General features: G+C 35.1%; 1 protein-coding gene across 1 annotated transcript in view; it reads right to left on the bottom strand.

Moving 5' to 3' along the window:
* LOC150100645 (dihydrolipoyl dehydrogenase, mitochondrial) overlaps positions 1-14399 on the bottom strand; it is a 233655-nt gene that overhangs the window by 184725 nt on the left and 34531 nt on the right. The window contains exons 2-3 of the mRNA XM_090402080.1: positions 10516-10609; positions 7225-7301 (exon numbers count right to left, since the gene is read on the bottom strand). Of these exons, the coding sequence (XP_090258206.1) occupies positions 7225-7301; positions 10516-10609 (171 nt within the window). The remainder of the gene's footprint in view (positions 1-7224; positions 7302-10515; positions 10610-14399) is intronic.

The raw sequence follows: 14399 nt of genomic DNA, 5'->3' as shown, positions 1-14399 counted from the left end.
TGAATGGCAGGCAGTCTCAAGTAGAGTAATGTGGGCAAATATGAGAATGGGAAACTGGACAATGAGACTTATTTGTGCCTATGGTCCCACAGAAGGCTCTACTAAAGTAGAAGTGGAGGAATTTTTAGAGGCTTTAGAAAAAGCAACTGACACAATAAAAAAGGAAAAGTTGGTCCTTGTTGGAGATCGAAACATCAGAGCAGGAAGTGATTGACAGGCGTACAAAAATATTTTGGGAAAATTTGGAGAAAAGAGCAAAGCTAATAATAATGGGAAATACCTGTTGGATTTCTGCTCAGGACATAGACTCGTTATTACTAACACCATGTTCCAATATAAAAATGTGCACAAATTCACATGGGGAGAAGAGGTCAGCTTGAGCTCTTAGAGAATACAGAGACAAATGTAAGAAAGCTAAATACTGTGTAAAACTAGCTAAACAAAAGTCATGGGAGGACTTTGGCAAGCACATAGAAAATAAATATCAAGAAGGTGGTAAGATATTCTGGAGGTTGTTGAAGAAGCTTAAAAATGGAGGAAAGAGTGCTGTAAAAGGAGTTAGATATGATAAAGGTGACATGAAAACGGGAGAAAAAGATATCCTTGAAGTATGGAGTAATTACTTCGAGAAATTGCTAAATGAAACAAGCAGTGATACCACAGTGGTAAAAAACAATGACCAGGCATGCAGTCAGGAATACATATCCATACTTGAAGTAGAAAAAGCCATCAAAGGCTTGAAATGTGGAGAGGCAGCAGGAGTAGATGATATTCGACCAGAAATGCTGAAGTATGGTGGTATAAGAATCTTACAGTGGCTGCACTGCATAATTCAGAAAGCCTGGACAGAGGGACGAATTTCCGATGATTGGAGTAGAGCTATCATAGTACCCATATATAAAAAGGGAAATAAAACTAATGTGAGAATTACAGATGCATTTCCATAATGAGTGTTCCTGGCCTGGCAAGATCTATGCAAGTATACTTGAGAAACGATTGAGAAGAATTGTGGAAGAAAAGCTTGGTGCAGAACAAGCTGGATTCAGGCCAAATAGAAGCTGTCGGGATCAGATCTTTACTTTACGACAAATAGTTGAGAAAGCATGGGAGTATAACAAAGATCTGTATTTAAGTTTTGTTGATCTGGAAAAGGCATACGACAAGGTGTAAAGAGAGAATCTATTCAATACACTACAGTTATATGGTGTCAATGGGGCATTATATCAAGCAATACGTAGTCTTTTTATTTAAAAACTACTTGACTTGAGTAAAACACTTGACCAAAGACTAGAGACCACAGATATGCGAGTGCTGAGAAAGATCAGAGGCATGAACATATGGCATCAATGGCAATATCATATTAAAAAAGAGGATATTAGGAAAGAACTCGACGTTGTCAGCATCCAGGAATGCGTTAACAGAGCTAATCTCAGGTGGTATGGTCACTTAAACAGAATCGGCAAGGAAAAATTAGCAAAACAAGTGTTCTCTGCCAGGTTGGCAAGAAAATGACCAAGAGGAAGATCAAGATATAGGTGGATTGATATGATACAAAGTGCCATATATAAGATCATCATCATCAAATTCCTGCCATGTACCCTCAAGGGGTGTACAGGATATGATAGTACTACATGAAAAATTTACATCATTACTAACTTCCTATCTACAATTTTCCTCCAAATCAGTCTGTTACTTGTCAAGACTCCAACATTATCAGATCTTATATTTCTATTGTCTAAGGCACTTTGTACCATATCAATGCACCTATATCTTGGTCTTCCTCTTGGTCGTTTTGCTGCCAACCTGGCAGAGAACTTGTTTTGCTAATCTTTCTTCGCCCATTCTGTTTACGTGACCATACCACCTGAGATTAGCTTTGGTAACGCATTCCTGGATGTTGACAATGTCAAGTTCTTTCTAATATCCTCGTTTTTAATATGATATTGCCATTGATGCTATCTGTTCACGCCTATAATCTTTCTCAGGACTCTCATATCTGCGGTCTCTAGTCTCTGGTCAAGCATTCTACTTCTGACCCAGCTCTCAGATCCATACTTTAAAACTGGTTTGAACACTGTCTTGTATACAGCTAATTTAGTGTTACGACTAATTTCTTACTTATTCCATATGAATTTATTCAATTGTCTTCCCACCATACCAGCTTTGCTGATTTTGTTGTCTATTTCTATATTGAATTTACCATCTTCACAAAAAATCGTGCCTAAGTAGCTGAAATGTTTTACTTGTTCCACAGGTTCTCCATTCACAACACAGCTGACATTTTCAATGATTCTGACTATTTTCATTGTCTTTGTCTTTTTATTGCTGTTCTTCATACCATATCTATTACAACAGTTATTCAATTTAGTCAGAGAATCGTGCAAACTTGTAGTAGATTTATTTAGAAGAAGCAAAAAGCTGACATTAACATCTCCAATTTTGGTATCATGTTTAATATCCCTTTACTTCATAATGTGATCCATATAGATAGTGAATAACAGAGGGGTTAATGTACATCCTTGTCTCACATTAGATTTAACATTAAACCATCTTCCTTTACCTCTTTCAATTCTAACTGGTGACTTACAACCCAAATAAAGACTAAGTATTGCTTGATATAATGTCCCATTGACAACATATAACTATATTGAATAGCGTCTCTCTTGGCACCTTGTCATATGCCTTTTCCAAATCGACAAAACTTAAATACAGATCTTTGTTATATTCCCATGCTGTCTCGACTATTTGTCATAAAGTGAAGATCTGATCCTGAAAGCCTCTATTTGGTCTGAATCCAGCTTATTCTTCATGCAGCTTTTCTTCCACAATTCTTCTCAATCGTTTCTCAAATATATTTGCATAGATCTTGCCAGGAACACTTAGTAGGGAAATACCTCTGTAATTCTCACATTCAGTTTTACTTCCCTTTTTATATATGGGTAGCTCTACTCCAATCATAGCCTCGTATTTTGTGTTCAATACTATGGCTACTCCTTCTTTTCCTTGATTGTCATTGCCTGAATATAATATTTTGTATTTATTGCTCACCGGTTTTTGTCTTTTTGTTTCAGTCACCCCTATTATATCAATCTGGTACTTATCTAATTCCTCAGCTAGCTCCATTTCTTTGCCATCCAGGCTTCTTATGTTGATAGTACCGATGGTAGATAGAAATATAAGATCTGATAATGATGGAGTCTTGACAAGTAACAGACTGATTCGGAGGAAAATTGTAGATAAGAAGTTATTAATAATGTAAATTTTTCATGTAGTACTGTCATATCCTGTACACCCCTTGAGGGTACATGTCAGGAATTTGATGATGATAATTGTAGATGAAGGAGGGGGAGGGGGACATTATGCCACTATTTAGGTCTAAACTAATCAGATGTTATCAACAAATGCTACGCTGTTTAATAATGCTATTTATGGCCTCTGTAGAATGAATGTGAAATATACTCAAAAGAGAGGCACATACAACAGTATGTGCCTCTCTTTTGAGTATGTTTACAACAGTAGCACATACAACAGTATGTACCTCTCTTTTGAATTTGCATATAACCAATGATAAAGTGTTAGATTCAGTTCAAAATAGCTGATGTATTTTAAACATCAGTTATACATCTTGTGCTATCCCATGAAGCTAGAGGCTCGAATTCACTAATCTGGTATGGATGCTCAGGCATTATCATTCATTGATATTTAGAGGAGAAAACAAACATCTAGAGATTATAATTAACTAACAAAATTTATTAAGCTAATCATTACATCAATATTTTGTCTAGGTCATCACAGACAGCATCTTCATGAATGGAAAGAAGTAATACTCTAAGATTGTGCACCAGCAGAAAGGTTTCTACACTTAGCGAAATTTTCATATCATGATTATAAAAGACTATGATCTATAAAAAAACAAGAGAAAACAAATGCAACATTGCAATCAGTAGTCATAGTTGTTGTTTTTTTTTAAACTAATTTTATTAAATGTAGCAATATCAAGGTCTGAAAGCAATTACTAAGCTGTCTGCAAGTGGTAAATGCCTATATGCAACTAGCACATATTTTCTATAACTGCAGTTTTTTGTTAAATTAAAAAAAATAGCAAAAACTTACTTTGAGTAATGGGTGGAGGATGCTTCTTGGGAAGAAAACTTTATATATGTTGTATTTATGTTAATTAATTCACTGAACTTGCAATGATTTAATATACTGGTTGTAAATACTAACGGCTAGCATTAAATAAAAGGACATAGTTTCTATTCTTATTTTTCTTTCCTCCAGCAATCAAAATAAATCTTGTTATGTACGAAGAGCAGAGCACATAGTTATTGTTACTTTTATAAAATGATATTTTTTGTTATTTCATTTATGATTGAAAATTCCAAATCCTCTAATATAATATTTCATATATGTTAGTATATGAAAGTCTCAAACACATCAACAAGTTTTGAAATGTAGATTTTGCATAAAACTTCATGATATCTTGAGCCACCTTTTTTTACCCAAAGTTGTTGTTTGCAAAAAAAAATAAATATAAAAAGATATTAAAGTTTAGCAAGACTTTTCTTAGAAAAACTCCAGAAACTACAAGAAATCTTTTCTTTCTCCAGAGAAAAGAACAGAAGGTAAGAATGTGACAACCAAAGATTCTTAGGATAATTTTCCTCATCAGTTATTCTGGAATAAAGTTATTGGGAAAACATATCTTCTTCTTTAGGGTATTTACTGCCTACACAATAAAATGTCTATGCTTAAACTTGCTAAAAAGTTATATTCTTGTTTTATCCTTTATCCAAGTGTAAGTATGTGAAGTATCTTCACAACTAAACTACTTTACATAGAGAGGCTGATGTGACCTTCCATCAATTGCCTTAGTATCCCATAATATAAAGCACACATCTTTTCAGATGTATATAATTCTATGCATCATGGGAAGGATACTATCCAGACCATGAGACCTCCACAAAGGCTAAACCAGTCTGGGTGATAACACTTCCTGTAATGAATAGATTTATACACACCTGAAAGGATGTGAAGTCACACTGGCCTCTACATAAAAGTAGCCTAGTCATGACAATACTGCGCATGCAAACTATGTTTGCTTACGCTTGAATAAAGGATAATAACAAGAATTTCTAAGTTTAACTTAATTTGCAACAAGTAAAAAATCTTTCAACATATCTACACACCAAGTTTGAAGTACTGGTGGGGTGGGGGCTCATTTGATATATGCAGTTTCATTCCAATCTTCTGAAGTGTCAACATTTAAGTGAATAAAAATCCCATTGGATATAGTAAAGTTAACAAAAAATATGTTTTCAAGAAAAGGAATGTCATTAAAAATTATCTTAATTACTGCTTATTATATACACCAAAAACAGGAGGTTGTTTCCCACATCTACATAGCTTTGGTTTCGATAGTAAGTGCATGCCACAATTGATGGCAGGCCCACCTGTGTGATCAAAAAGCACAAGACAATTACACCATGGATAAGTACAATGCAAGGCAATTTCTTCATGCCAAGGGTGAATGTATCAATTGCACTCATTACATGAAAACATTGATGGGAAAAGAGATATATGGTGGCATAATTGGAAGTTGAATTATCTTGATAAATAACAGAACTATATTGGAAAGGAGGATTTAACTGTAAGTAGTGAGTTAAATGACTTCCAGCTACCTCAGTTCCATGCTGGATTAGTTTTTTTTTTTTTCAAATTATCAGATGTTAGGAAAGGGAAGGTTCGTGTTTAAATATTGATAAAGTTTCAGATAACAGACATTTTAATGATTCATTTTGACTTTTTGATATTAGATTTGATATTCACATAATCAGCATAAGTTTAATGGGCAACAATTGCTTTTGGACTTTTATGACAGTAAACTGCAATTCAGTTCACCCACAAAACTGCATATATTGAACATCACAGTAATTATTTTCATATGTTAGGACATATAACCAGAAAGTAAGATGTTATACAACTGACTGCATCTTCACTTGACTATCCTCAAATGATATTATAACCTTATTCTTTAATATTTAAACATTTACTAAGTTTACAGATTCGACATTGACATTATAATAGAATTCTTATTATACTTGAAGTGTGTTCTTGTTAATCCATTTCCCAAACACAAGTAAATAAAGTATGCAGCTTTTGTCTAGAGTATTTTAATAATATTACAATACACCATTTTACTCCTTGTTTGTAGAAAATATATGACTTCTACATTGATTTAACCTTTGTATCTTCCTAGATCTAGCTCCCACTGATGAGACGTCAAATAAAGGTCAAAGTGGTCTAGATAGGGACATTCTCATAAGGCATAGCGATATACACATCTGAAAGGAAATATCTTCTTTTGCAGCTTATCCCACTAAGTAAGGTCGATGTTTCTAATGAGTCTCCTCCACATCCTCCTGTCTTGGGCTGTCTCAACATCCAAGTTCTTCATCCTCAGGTCCTCCTATATTAGCTCCCCCCCATCTCTTCTTTGGCCACCCCTGCTTCCTCTTCTGCTGCACATCCATCTGCATGACCTTTCTTCCTACATACTCGTTCTCTGTCCTCGTCACATAACCAAATCATCTCAACCTTGCCTCCTGTATGTTCGCTCCTAAGTTCGTAAGTTTCACCATTCCCCTTACATAGTTATTTCTCAGAGGATCCTTTCTAGTCACACCACACATTCACTTACACATTCTCATCTCTGCTGCCTCCATCCTACTATTATTTTTCCCCAGTGTCACAAGTTTCCCTCGCATACATCATAGCTGATCTTACCACTGTCCTGTAGATTTTTCCCTTTAGATTAACCAGCACTCCGGCCATCTCCATCCAGCTTGTATCCTGCATCCCACTTCCTTCTCAGCCTCTCCATCCTCTTTCACTGTTGAACTGAAGTATCTAAAGTCATTAACCTTCTTTATGACATTTCTTTCCAGCTCCATATCTGTCTCTTGGCTGCCATCCACTTTACAACACATGTGCTCTGCCTTGCTTCTGCTCAGCCTCATACATCTGAAAGGAAGTATGCTTTGCATTAATGGGATACTGAGGAAACTAATGGAAGGTCAACAGCCTCTATATACAAGTAGACTATTTGTGAGGATACTTCATGCACAAATTTTATTTGCTAGGTTTGGTTAAAGGATTAAAACAAGAATATTCAAGTTATAATATTTGTAATCGAGTGAAAAAACTTTCCAGAATTAAAATTACCTTAAGACCAAGTTGGGCTGCCTTGATAGATGCAACATATCCACCAGGTCCTGATCCTATTACTACTAGGTCCACTTCTAATAAGAAAAAAATTATATGCAATTCTATAATTAAAAAAGAATTTTCTGGGCTTTTTTGTAAATATAAAACACATGGCAACTCCTAAAGAAAATCACTCAGTAATCAAATTGATTACTTACTTGATTTGATATTGATTTCATATTTCACAAAATAAAAATTACATAGATCTTAATTACTTTTAAATGTACTGTTTTATTTATTAAAAAAAAAGTTGGAAGTCTTGAAAATTTTCTTGTCACCCAATTAATTATCATATATCATATAAACCAGTATTGGTAGATTAGACAACTGTAATTTATGAGTATAAAAAAAAGGTTAAAACATAATTATATGTATATTACCCCATAATGCATCCATTATTTGGCATGATTATGCAAATTTGTGCCTAATAAAATTATTTTCCTCTGTTTTAAGGCTAGCCTGGTTGGCTGAGTGGTTAGCATATCCCCTCTCCAGCCAAGAGGGTGTGGATTCAAGACCATCACAAACATCCAGAGACATGGATGTTTGTGATGGTCAACTAACTCTTTGTGGAAAGGACATCTGCTACCCTACCACTTCTTCTAGCAGAATGCTTCATTCTCAAAACCCAACAAGGTATGGGAGTAACCATATGGAATCAAAATGACATCACATGTGAATGACAAACTAACTCTGTTTTTAGAATATGCCCTCCACACCAAGCTGTAAGACCTTTTCCATCAATCACATATATTTTTTTAAAAATGGAGGGTGATAAGAATGCCATTAAAATTAATAATTTTCTTAATTTCAGTGTTGAAATGAAATATTCAACTCTGAAACATTTTATAGTATAAATTTACCATTACTTACTGGAACACATTAAAATGCATACTCTTAATCAAATCCTCCCCAACTGTTCAGCCACTAGTTAAAAACCTATAATAACAACGAGTTAAATTTATTCACACCACTGTATGTTATGCATATGTACATGTATTTCATCCTAATCTTATTTAGGTTTCTTGAACTTTTTTTAATATGCTACAGAGCATATCAGGAGCACAGGCTCCTAATAATTTATCATTTAATCACTACTTGAAGAAAAAAAGAATTTCACTTCTCTTCTTTCCAAAAAAAATGTTATATAGAATTTACCATTCATCAGATAGTGGTATGGTTTATCTCTCAGCAACTTCTACATTTTTTTTCTTCTTAAATGACAATCAGGTCCCAAAAACTGTAGATCCATAGCATATTAGTGCAAAGAGGTTTCCAAGTTCCATGGGTAGAACTTATGACAGAACAAGAGTTTACCTCAAACTTTCAGAATAATCAGAGAACTGCCATCATGACTAGTATGGAAACAATTCCTTTGACATTAGAAACTGGTGAAAAATTACATGGCAGGGATATGTGACTGCCGTGTGTCTGGAATGGAAGGAAAGCATATACAACATCATCAACAGAAGAGTTGGAGGAAAGTATCAAGCCAGACAATTGGATTTCCATGGATAATGATGCACCATCTGAATGCATAAAAGATGGAAATAGGATTGGAACTCAGTTGGCAAGAGACCAGAAAGCATGATTGCCATATAAGGTTTGCTTTTCCCCTCCTTTTTTTAAAACAGAATAAATAAATTTAAGAACTCACGATAAACTCACAGTTGAGCAAGAATGCCCTTTGTTTGGACAAACCCAGGTTTAAATACCATCTAGGAAGATGGTATTTAAACCTATCTAGGTATTGTAAAAGCTCTGTGAAGAGCCTTTACAATGATTTTTTTAACTAAAGGTGAATTAGTTGATCTCATACACAAGTGACAGAGTTCTCTGCTCCTGAAAACCTAGGTTTTTCATCCCACACGACACTGCCCAGCCAAGAAACACACAAAAATTACAAAGAAAACATGGTTTAACTAACCATTCTATCATAGGTGTCATCACCTACAAACTATTCTTTAATGGGCATGACTACTATTACTTAAAACAACATCAAATGAAAGATGGAAGAGATGCAGGGTTTGAGAGTTCCGGATCTGATGTTAGCATCAAAAGATATGTCTAGAGTCAAGGTCTCTAGACATGGCCTCTGACTTGGAAAAGGGACCATACAGTCGTAACTTAGAGTTTGCCAAATGTATGGAATTTTCAGTAAAGAAGGGGTATGTCATAATCACCTTCCCTGTGGAACTACAGGGAAGGTGATTATGACAAGCTTAGGAGGCAGCCAGAAGTAGTGCTGTGGCACTGCTGCAAGGGAAGGATGTGAGCACCACACAGGAGATGGTTGAAGACGTCTGAAAGAAACAATATCAGAATATACACACAAGGTCAGGAAGATTAATCAGGAAGAGTCAGGCAAATAAATGGTATCTTTAAGCAAAGAGTGACAAAAGAAAAAAAAAGAAAAGAAAATGTGGAGAGTATATAAGAAGAAAAATTATCAGTAAGCTCATAAACAGTAAAAGGCACAGCTAAGGAAGGCAAAATCAGACTGAGAAAAAATAACCAAAAAAACATCCCAAAGTGTTCTTTACTATGTGGTGAGTAAAATGAAAAATGACTATGGATGGATAACCTTAATCAGCACTAACAGTAGCAAAGTGACAGAAGTGAGTGACCTCTTTGCAACGGTCCAGGTGAAAATATTGCAGTGACAATGTAAGAACAGAAGCAGAGGAATCCAAGATATTCAGGATTTTGAAGAACATCAATGCAAATACAGTCCACATATTATGATAATGAGCAAAGGAATTGGTTTCTGTCCCTCACTAGACTGTTTAACTTTAACCTAGGCTCAGGTAAAGTCCCAAGGAGACAAAATAGTTCCACTGCATAAAGGAGGCTCCATGCAGTTAGGTTCAAACCTGGTCTAAGTATTGATTCTTTTCATAATGCATGGCATTATATATGCCAGAGAGAGAGATGTGCATTATGGGATACTAGAGCAACTCGATGTAAATCAACTGCACTCTTTATACAAGTGGCCTAGTTGTAAAGATATTTCACATGCAAACACCTGCTTGATTATGCTTAAGTAAAATAAGAATGAACCCAAGAATATGATTTGTCAAACTGATTTATTATACTTCCTAGAAAAACAACTTGTTATAGCAATGAGAAAGAAATGTAGAATATAGGAACAGCAAAAAAATGTTTACAAAGAATATTTTTTAACCTATGTATTTATGTAAAAATTTGATAAAACTATTTGTTAGTGAAATATCAAACAAACCCACCAACCTGCATCACTTGCATATCTTCTCCTTTGTACTCCTGTGAAAGTTAACAAAGGTGGCAGAGAAGCAGTTTGTGGAGTCTTCTGTACATAACAAGTCTAAAAAAATGAAATTTGCATAATATTGAATTTTTCTAAGCAAAATCAGTTATGTAATCCACTGATAACCAATGCAGATTCATATATTAATATACACTGCTCAAAACAATTAGGGGATATTTTAGTTTCTGTCAGATAACTATAAATTTCTGCAAATAATTATAACTATTGGATATGGAATAAATATTTCTTACTTATGGATAGGGTGTAATTGATGAGTTATTGTTTAAATAATCGATATTTATTACCAATTTAACAAATTATGTATTTTAGCGTGAAATAATTTTAACAAGAATAACAACAAGAATAGCCAAAAACACTTTTGTTAATTTTAATAGGGCATATGGTGTCCATTAACAGCCAAACCTTAATGCATGGACCGGATAAGATGATCAAGCAGTTCTTGTGGGATATTTCCCCACTCTTCTGTGAGAGCAATTTTGAGCTCTTGAAGGTATTCAAGAGCAAATTCGAGCTTGTGAATGGCCAGTCCATTTGTTCAATACCTTCTTCCTCAAACAACCCTTGTACCAAATTTGCACGGTGTGGACGAGCATTGTCATCCATAAAAATGAATTCTGTCAATTGCAGCAACACATGGATGAACTATAGGTTCCAAAATCTCATCACAATACCTTTGGGCTGTTAAGGAACGGTTTCTGATAAAATAGAGATCAGTATGGCCACCTATACTTATTCCAGCCCATACCATCAAACTCCCACCTTGATGTTGGGATGTTCTTTCACGAACATACTGTGGATTATTTCTTGTTCCACTTTCATGCCATATCAAGATACGTCGGTTATCTGGCTACAGACTGAACCTGGACTTGTTACTAAAAAGTACATGAGCCCAATCCTCATTTGTCCAATTGCAGTGTTCCTGTGCCCAAATTCTTCTGACTCTTTTGTGATTTCCAGTAAGTAGAATGCAAACCATTGGTCTTCGAGGGTATAAACCTATGGCATGATGATTTCAAACATTTCCCGTCTCCAGAAAACGATTCCAAAGTAGTGAAATTAAGCTTTGAGATACATGACACGCTTGAGCAACAACTTGCCGCATTTGTCCAGCTTCTGATCGACCAATGGCTGTCCAAGCAATGGATTCCAGGATATCATGTTGTTCTGCCATTTTTAACAAAATAATGGGTGGTAGGTGACACAAGTTTACAATTGAAGTGATAATTATGCACTGTGGAAGTGAGCACAACAAGCTCATAACAAGTCTAAAAAAATGAAATTTGCATGTTATTGAATTTTTCTAAGGCAGAATATTGATGAGATATACCACACTTTTATACTCCCCACACACATGCTAATATGGCTAAGACACGTTTCAACAAGTCTTAACATGATTTTGTATGCAGTTGGGTGTTCTACACTATTGTATATTAAGAATATTTTAAAATAAATGTGTTACATTTGTAAATTATTTTTATAACTATAATTTACAAGAAAACCAAAATATTCCTTAATTGTTTTGAGCAGATATTAATATATGATAAAGTAATGATATATTAATTACTGATATTAATATATCATTAATATATTATTGATATATATTATATCAATATATTATCAACTATATATGTTATGTGCAGATTATGAAATAGCACAATTCATGGGATGCGCAACATTTTTGCTCATTCCATGAACTGTATAACACACTTGTACAGTTCGTGGAATCCTAAAATATCACTTTATTAAGTTAATAGTGATGAATCGTTACATATTATGTAAGCCGCAGGTCCTGCAACTCATGCCAATGAGAAACAAACCTTACTAAATACGACGAAAGGAATTCTGATGTAATGTTGTACAAATTTACTGTAATTAAAACCTAATCATCACATATTATATAAGCCACGGGTCCTGCAACTCACGCCAATGAGAAACTAACCTTACTAAACATGACGAAAGGAATTCTGGTGTTATGTTGTATAAATTTACTGTAACACTTGACTAATACTATTACAAAAAAAATTATTAAAACACAGCAACAAACAATAATACTCTTCACCAGTTTATCACGAGTTTCCGCACATCATGCGCTGCTGTTACTATGCACCCAATTAATGAAATGAGCAGAAAATGTAATGCTCATTTCATGAATTGTGCGAACACATTCCACGAACTGTACAAGCACGTTATATAGTTAATGGATTGTGCGATTTCATAATTTGCGCATAACATATATACTGCGTATATATATAAACACGTTCTTCAGAAAGCTGAGATAAATTGCATGACTGCAGTTTATCTCAGCTTAATAAACCACACAATAAATCACAGAAAATGGTTTATTCTGTGGTTTATGATGTTGAGGCCAACACAAAGAGGACAAACCGAAGAGGAGTTGGCAGCAGTTCATCTGTAATTTTGCAGCAATCAAAGAAACAAATAAGATATTTTAGATACACTGCTCAACAAAACATTTTGAAAATGTGGTGTAACTTGTACAGTTTGTGATGGAGGACAAAATTTGGTATGATGGTAGTATACAACAGAATAACAATGAAATGAGAAGACAGTGAGAAATATCAAAGAGGTATAAGGGACATTACACAGTGTATAAGAATTACCAAAAATATCACATTAAAGAAGTCAACTCAAAATGTTCAAGCTCAAAAATATGGTCACATAAAATCAATACTGTCTATGATCCTCTCTAATGGCTAAGCAGGCCCAACAGCAATAGACTATGCTAGATATAAGGGTGTCTACAAGATTCTGTGACAAATTCCAGACCACTCTTTGGCATGATGTCTAAGGGCATTCCATACATGTCCAATCAGATTTAAGTCTAGTGAGCATGCTAGCTATGGCATTCATTAGATATCTTCAGTTTCAAGATACTCCTCCACCACTTGAGCTCTATGACAATTGCACTGTAAATGAAAAGAAAATCTGGGCCAACTGCATCTTAGGGTTCAAAAATCTGTTCTCAGTACCTCTGCAGTTACAATATCCCTATCAAAAACATGGAAGGGTGCGGCCATTAATCCTTACTCCACCCTACTGAGAATACTGCCTCTACCGTAAGTGTCTTTCTCTGATGTTGGAGGCATAGTTTTGCATTCCTCTTTCTCTCCCCCCCCCCCCCAGATCAAACATCTAGAATCTGTTTATAGGCTAATATGGTACTCATTAAAGAACAAAATTTCATGATGAGCACTGTGGTAGTTTGTGGTTAATGAGATGTAAACCAATGGTTTCCTTGAATAGAGTCATCTTGAACTTAAGCCTTCTTAGTCCAGTCTGGGTGGAAATTTTTCAACCTATGGTCACAGCACCTCAAGTTGGCAACAGGACATCAGAGGGTTCCATCTTGTTGATAGAGTTGGATAATACTCTGGTCTGGTTGAAGTAGCTCGTCTCCGGAAACTGCATCCATAATAACCAGATAACCCTTTATGACACATTAGAGCAATGTGCCACCTTTATCTGTAATTGCCTCCAACAGCTCGCAACCTCGAAAAATCATCTAAATGATGATGACTTGCCTCCCTAAAGTTACTGGAGGTATAGCTAACCACTGAGGAAGCCAAAAAAAGGAATAAAGTGATGTGGTTACAACCCGTGTTTAAAGGCACAAGTAATTTGCACTGTGTGGACCTGTTGAGTGGTAGATCAATTATTACTTGATACTCGGAATATGCATGCTAGAATGGCTATTATATCAAATATTTGGGGGCAATGTTAATAGTAATGATTTAAGAGGCTTCCACCAGATCAGTTTGCTAATAATTTGCTGGGGAAGCTGAACAGTGGTATGCAGGGGAGAGGT

This window comes from Typopeltis vanoorti, chromosome 12, assembly GCF_054136105.1.
Source record: "Typopeltis vanoorti isolate ZY-2024b chromosome 12, IOZ_Tvanoo_1.0, whole genome shotgun sequence".
Taxonomy (NCBI): domain Eukaryota; kingdom Metazoa; phylum Arthropoda; class Arachnida; order Uropygi; family Thelyphonidae; genus Typopeltis; species Typopeltis vanoorti.
Note: the sequence above shows the minus strand (reverse complement) of the source record. Positions and strands in the feature narration are given on the sequence as shown.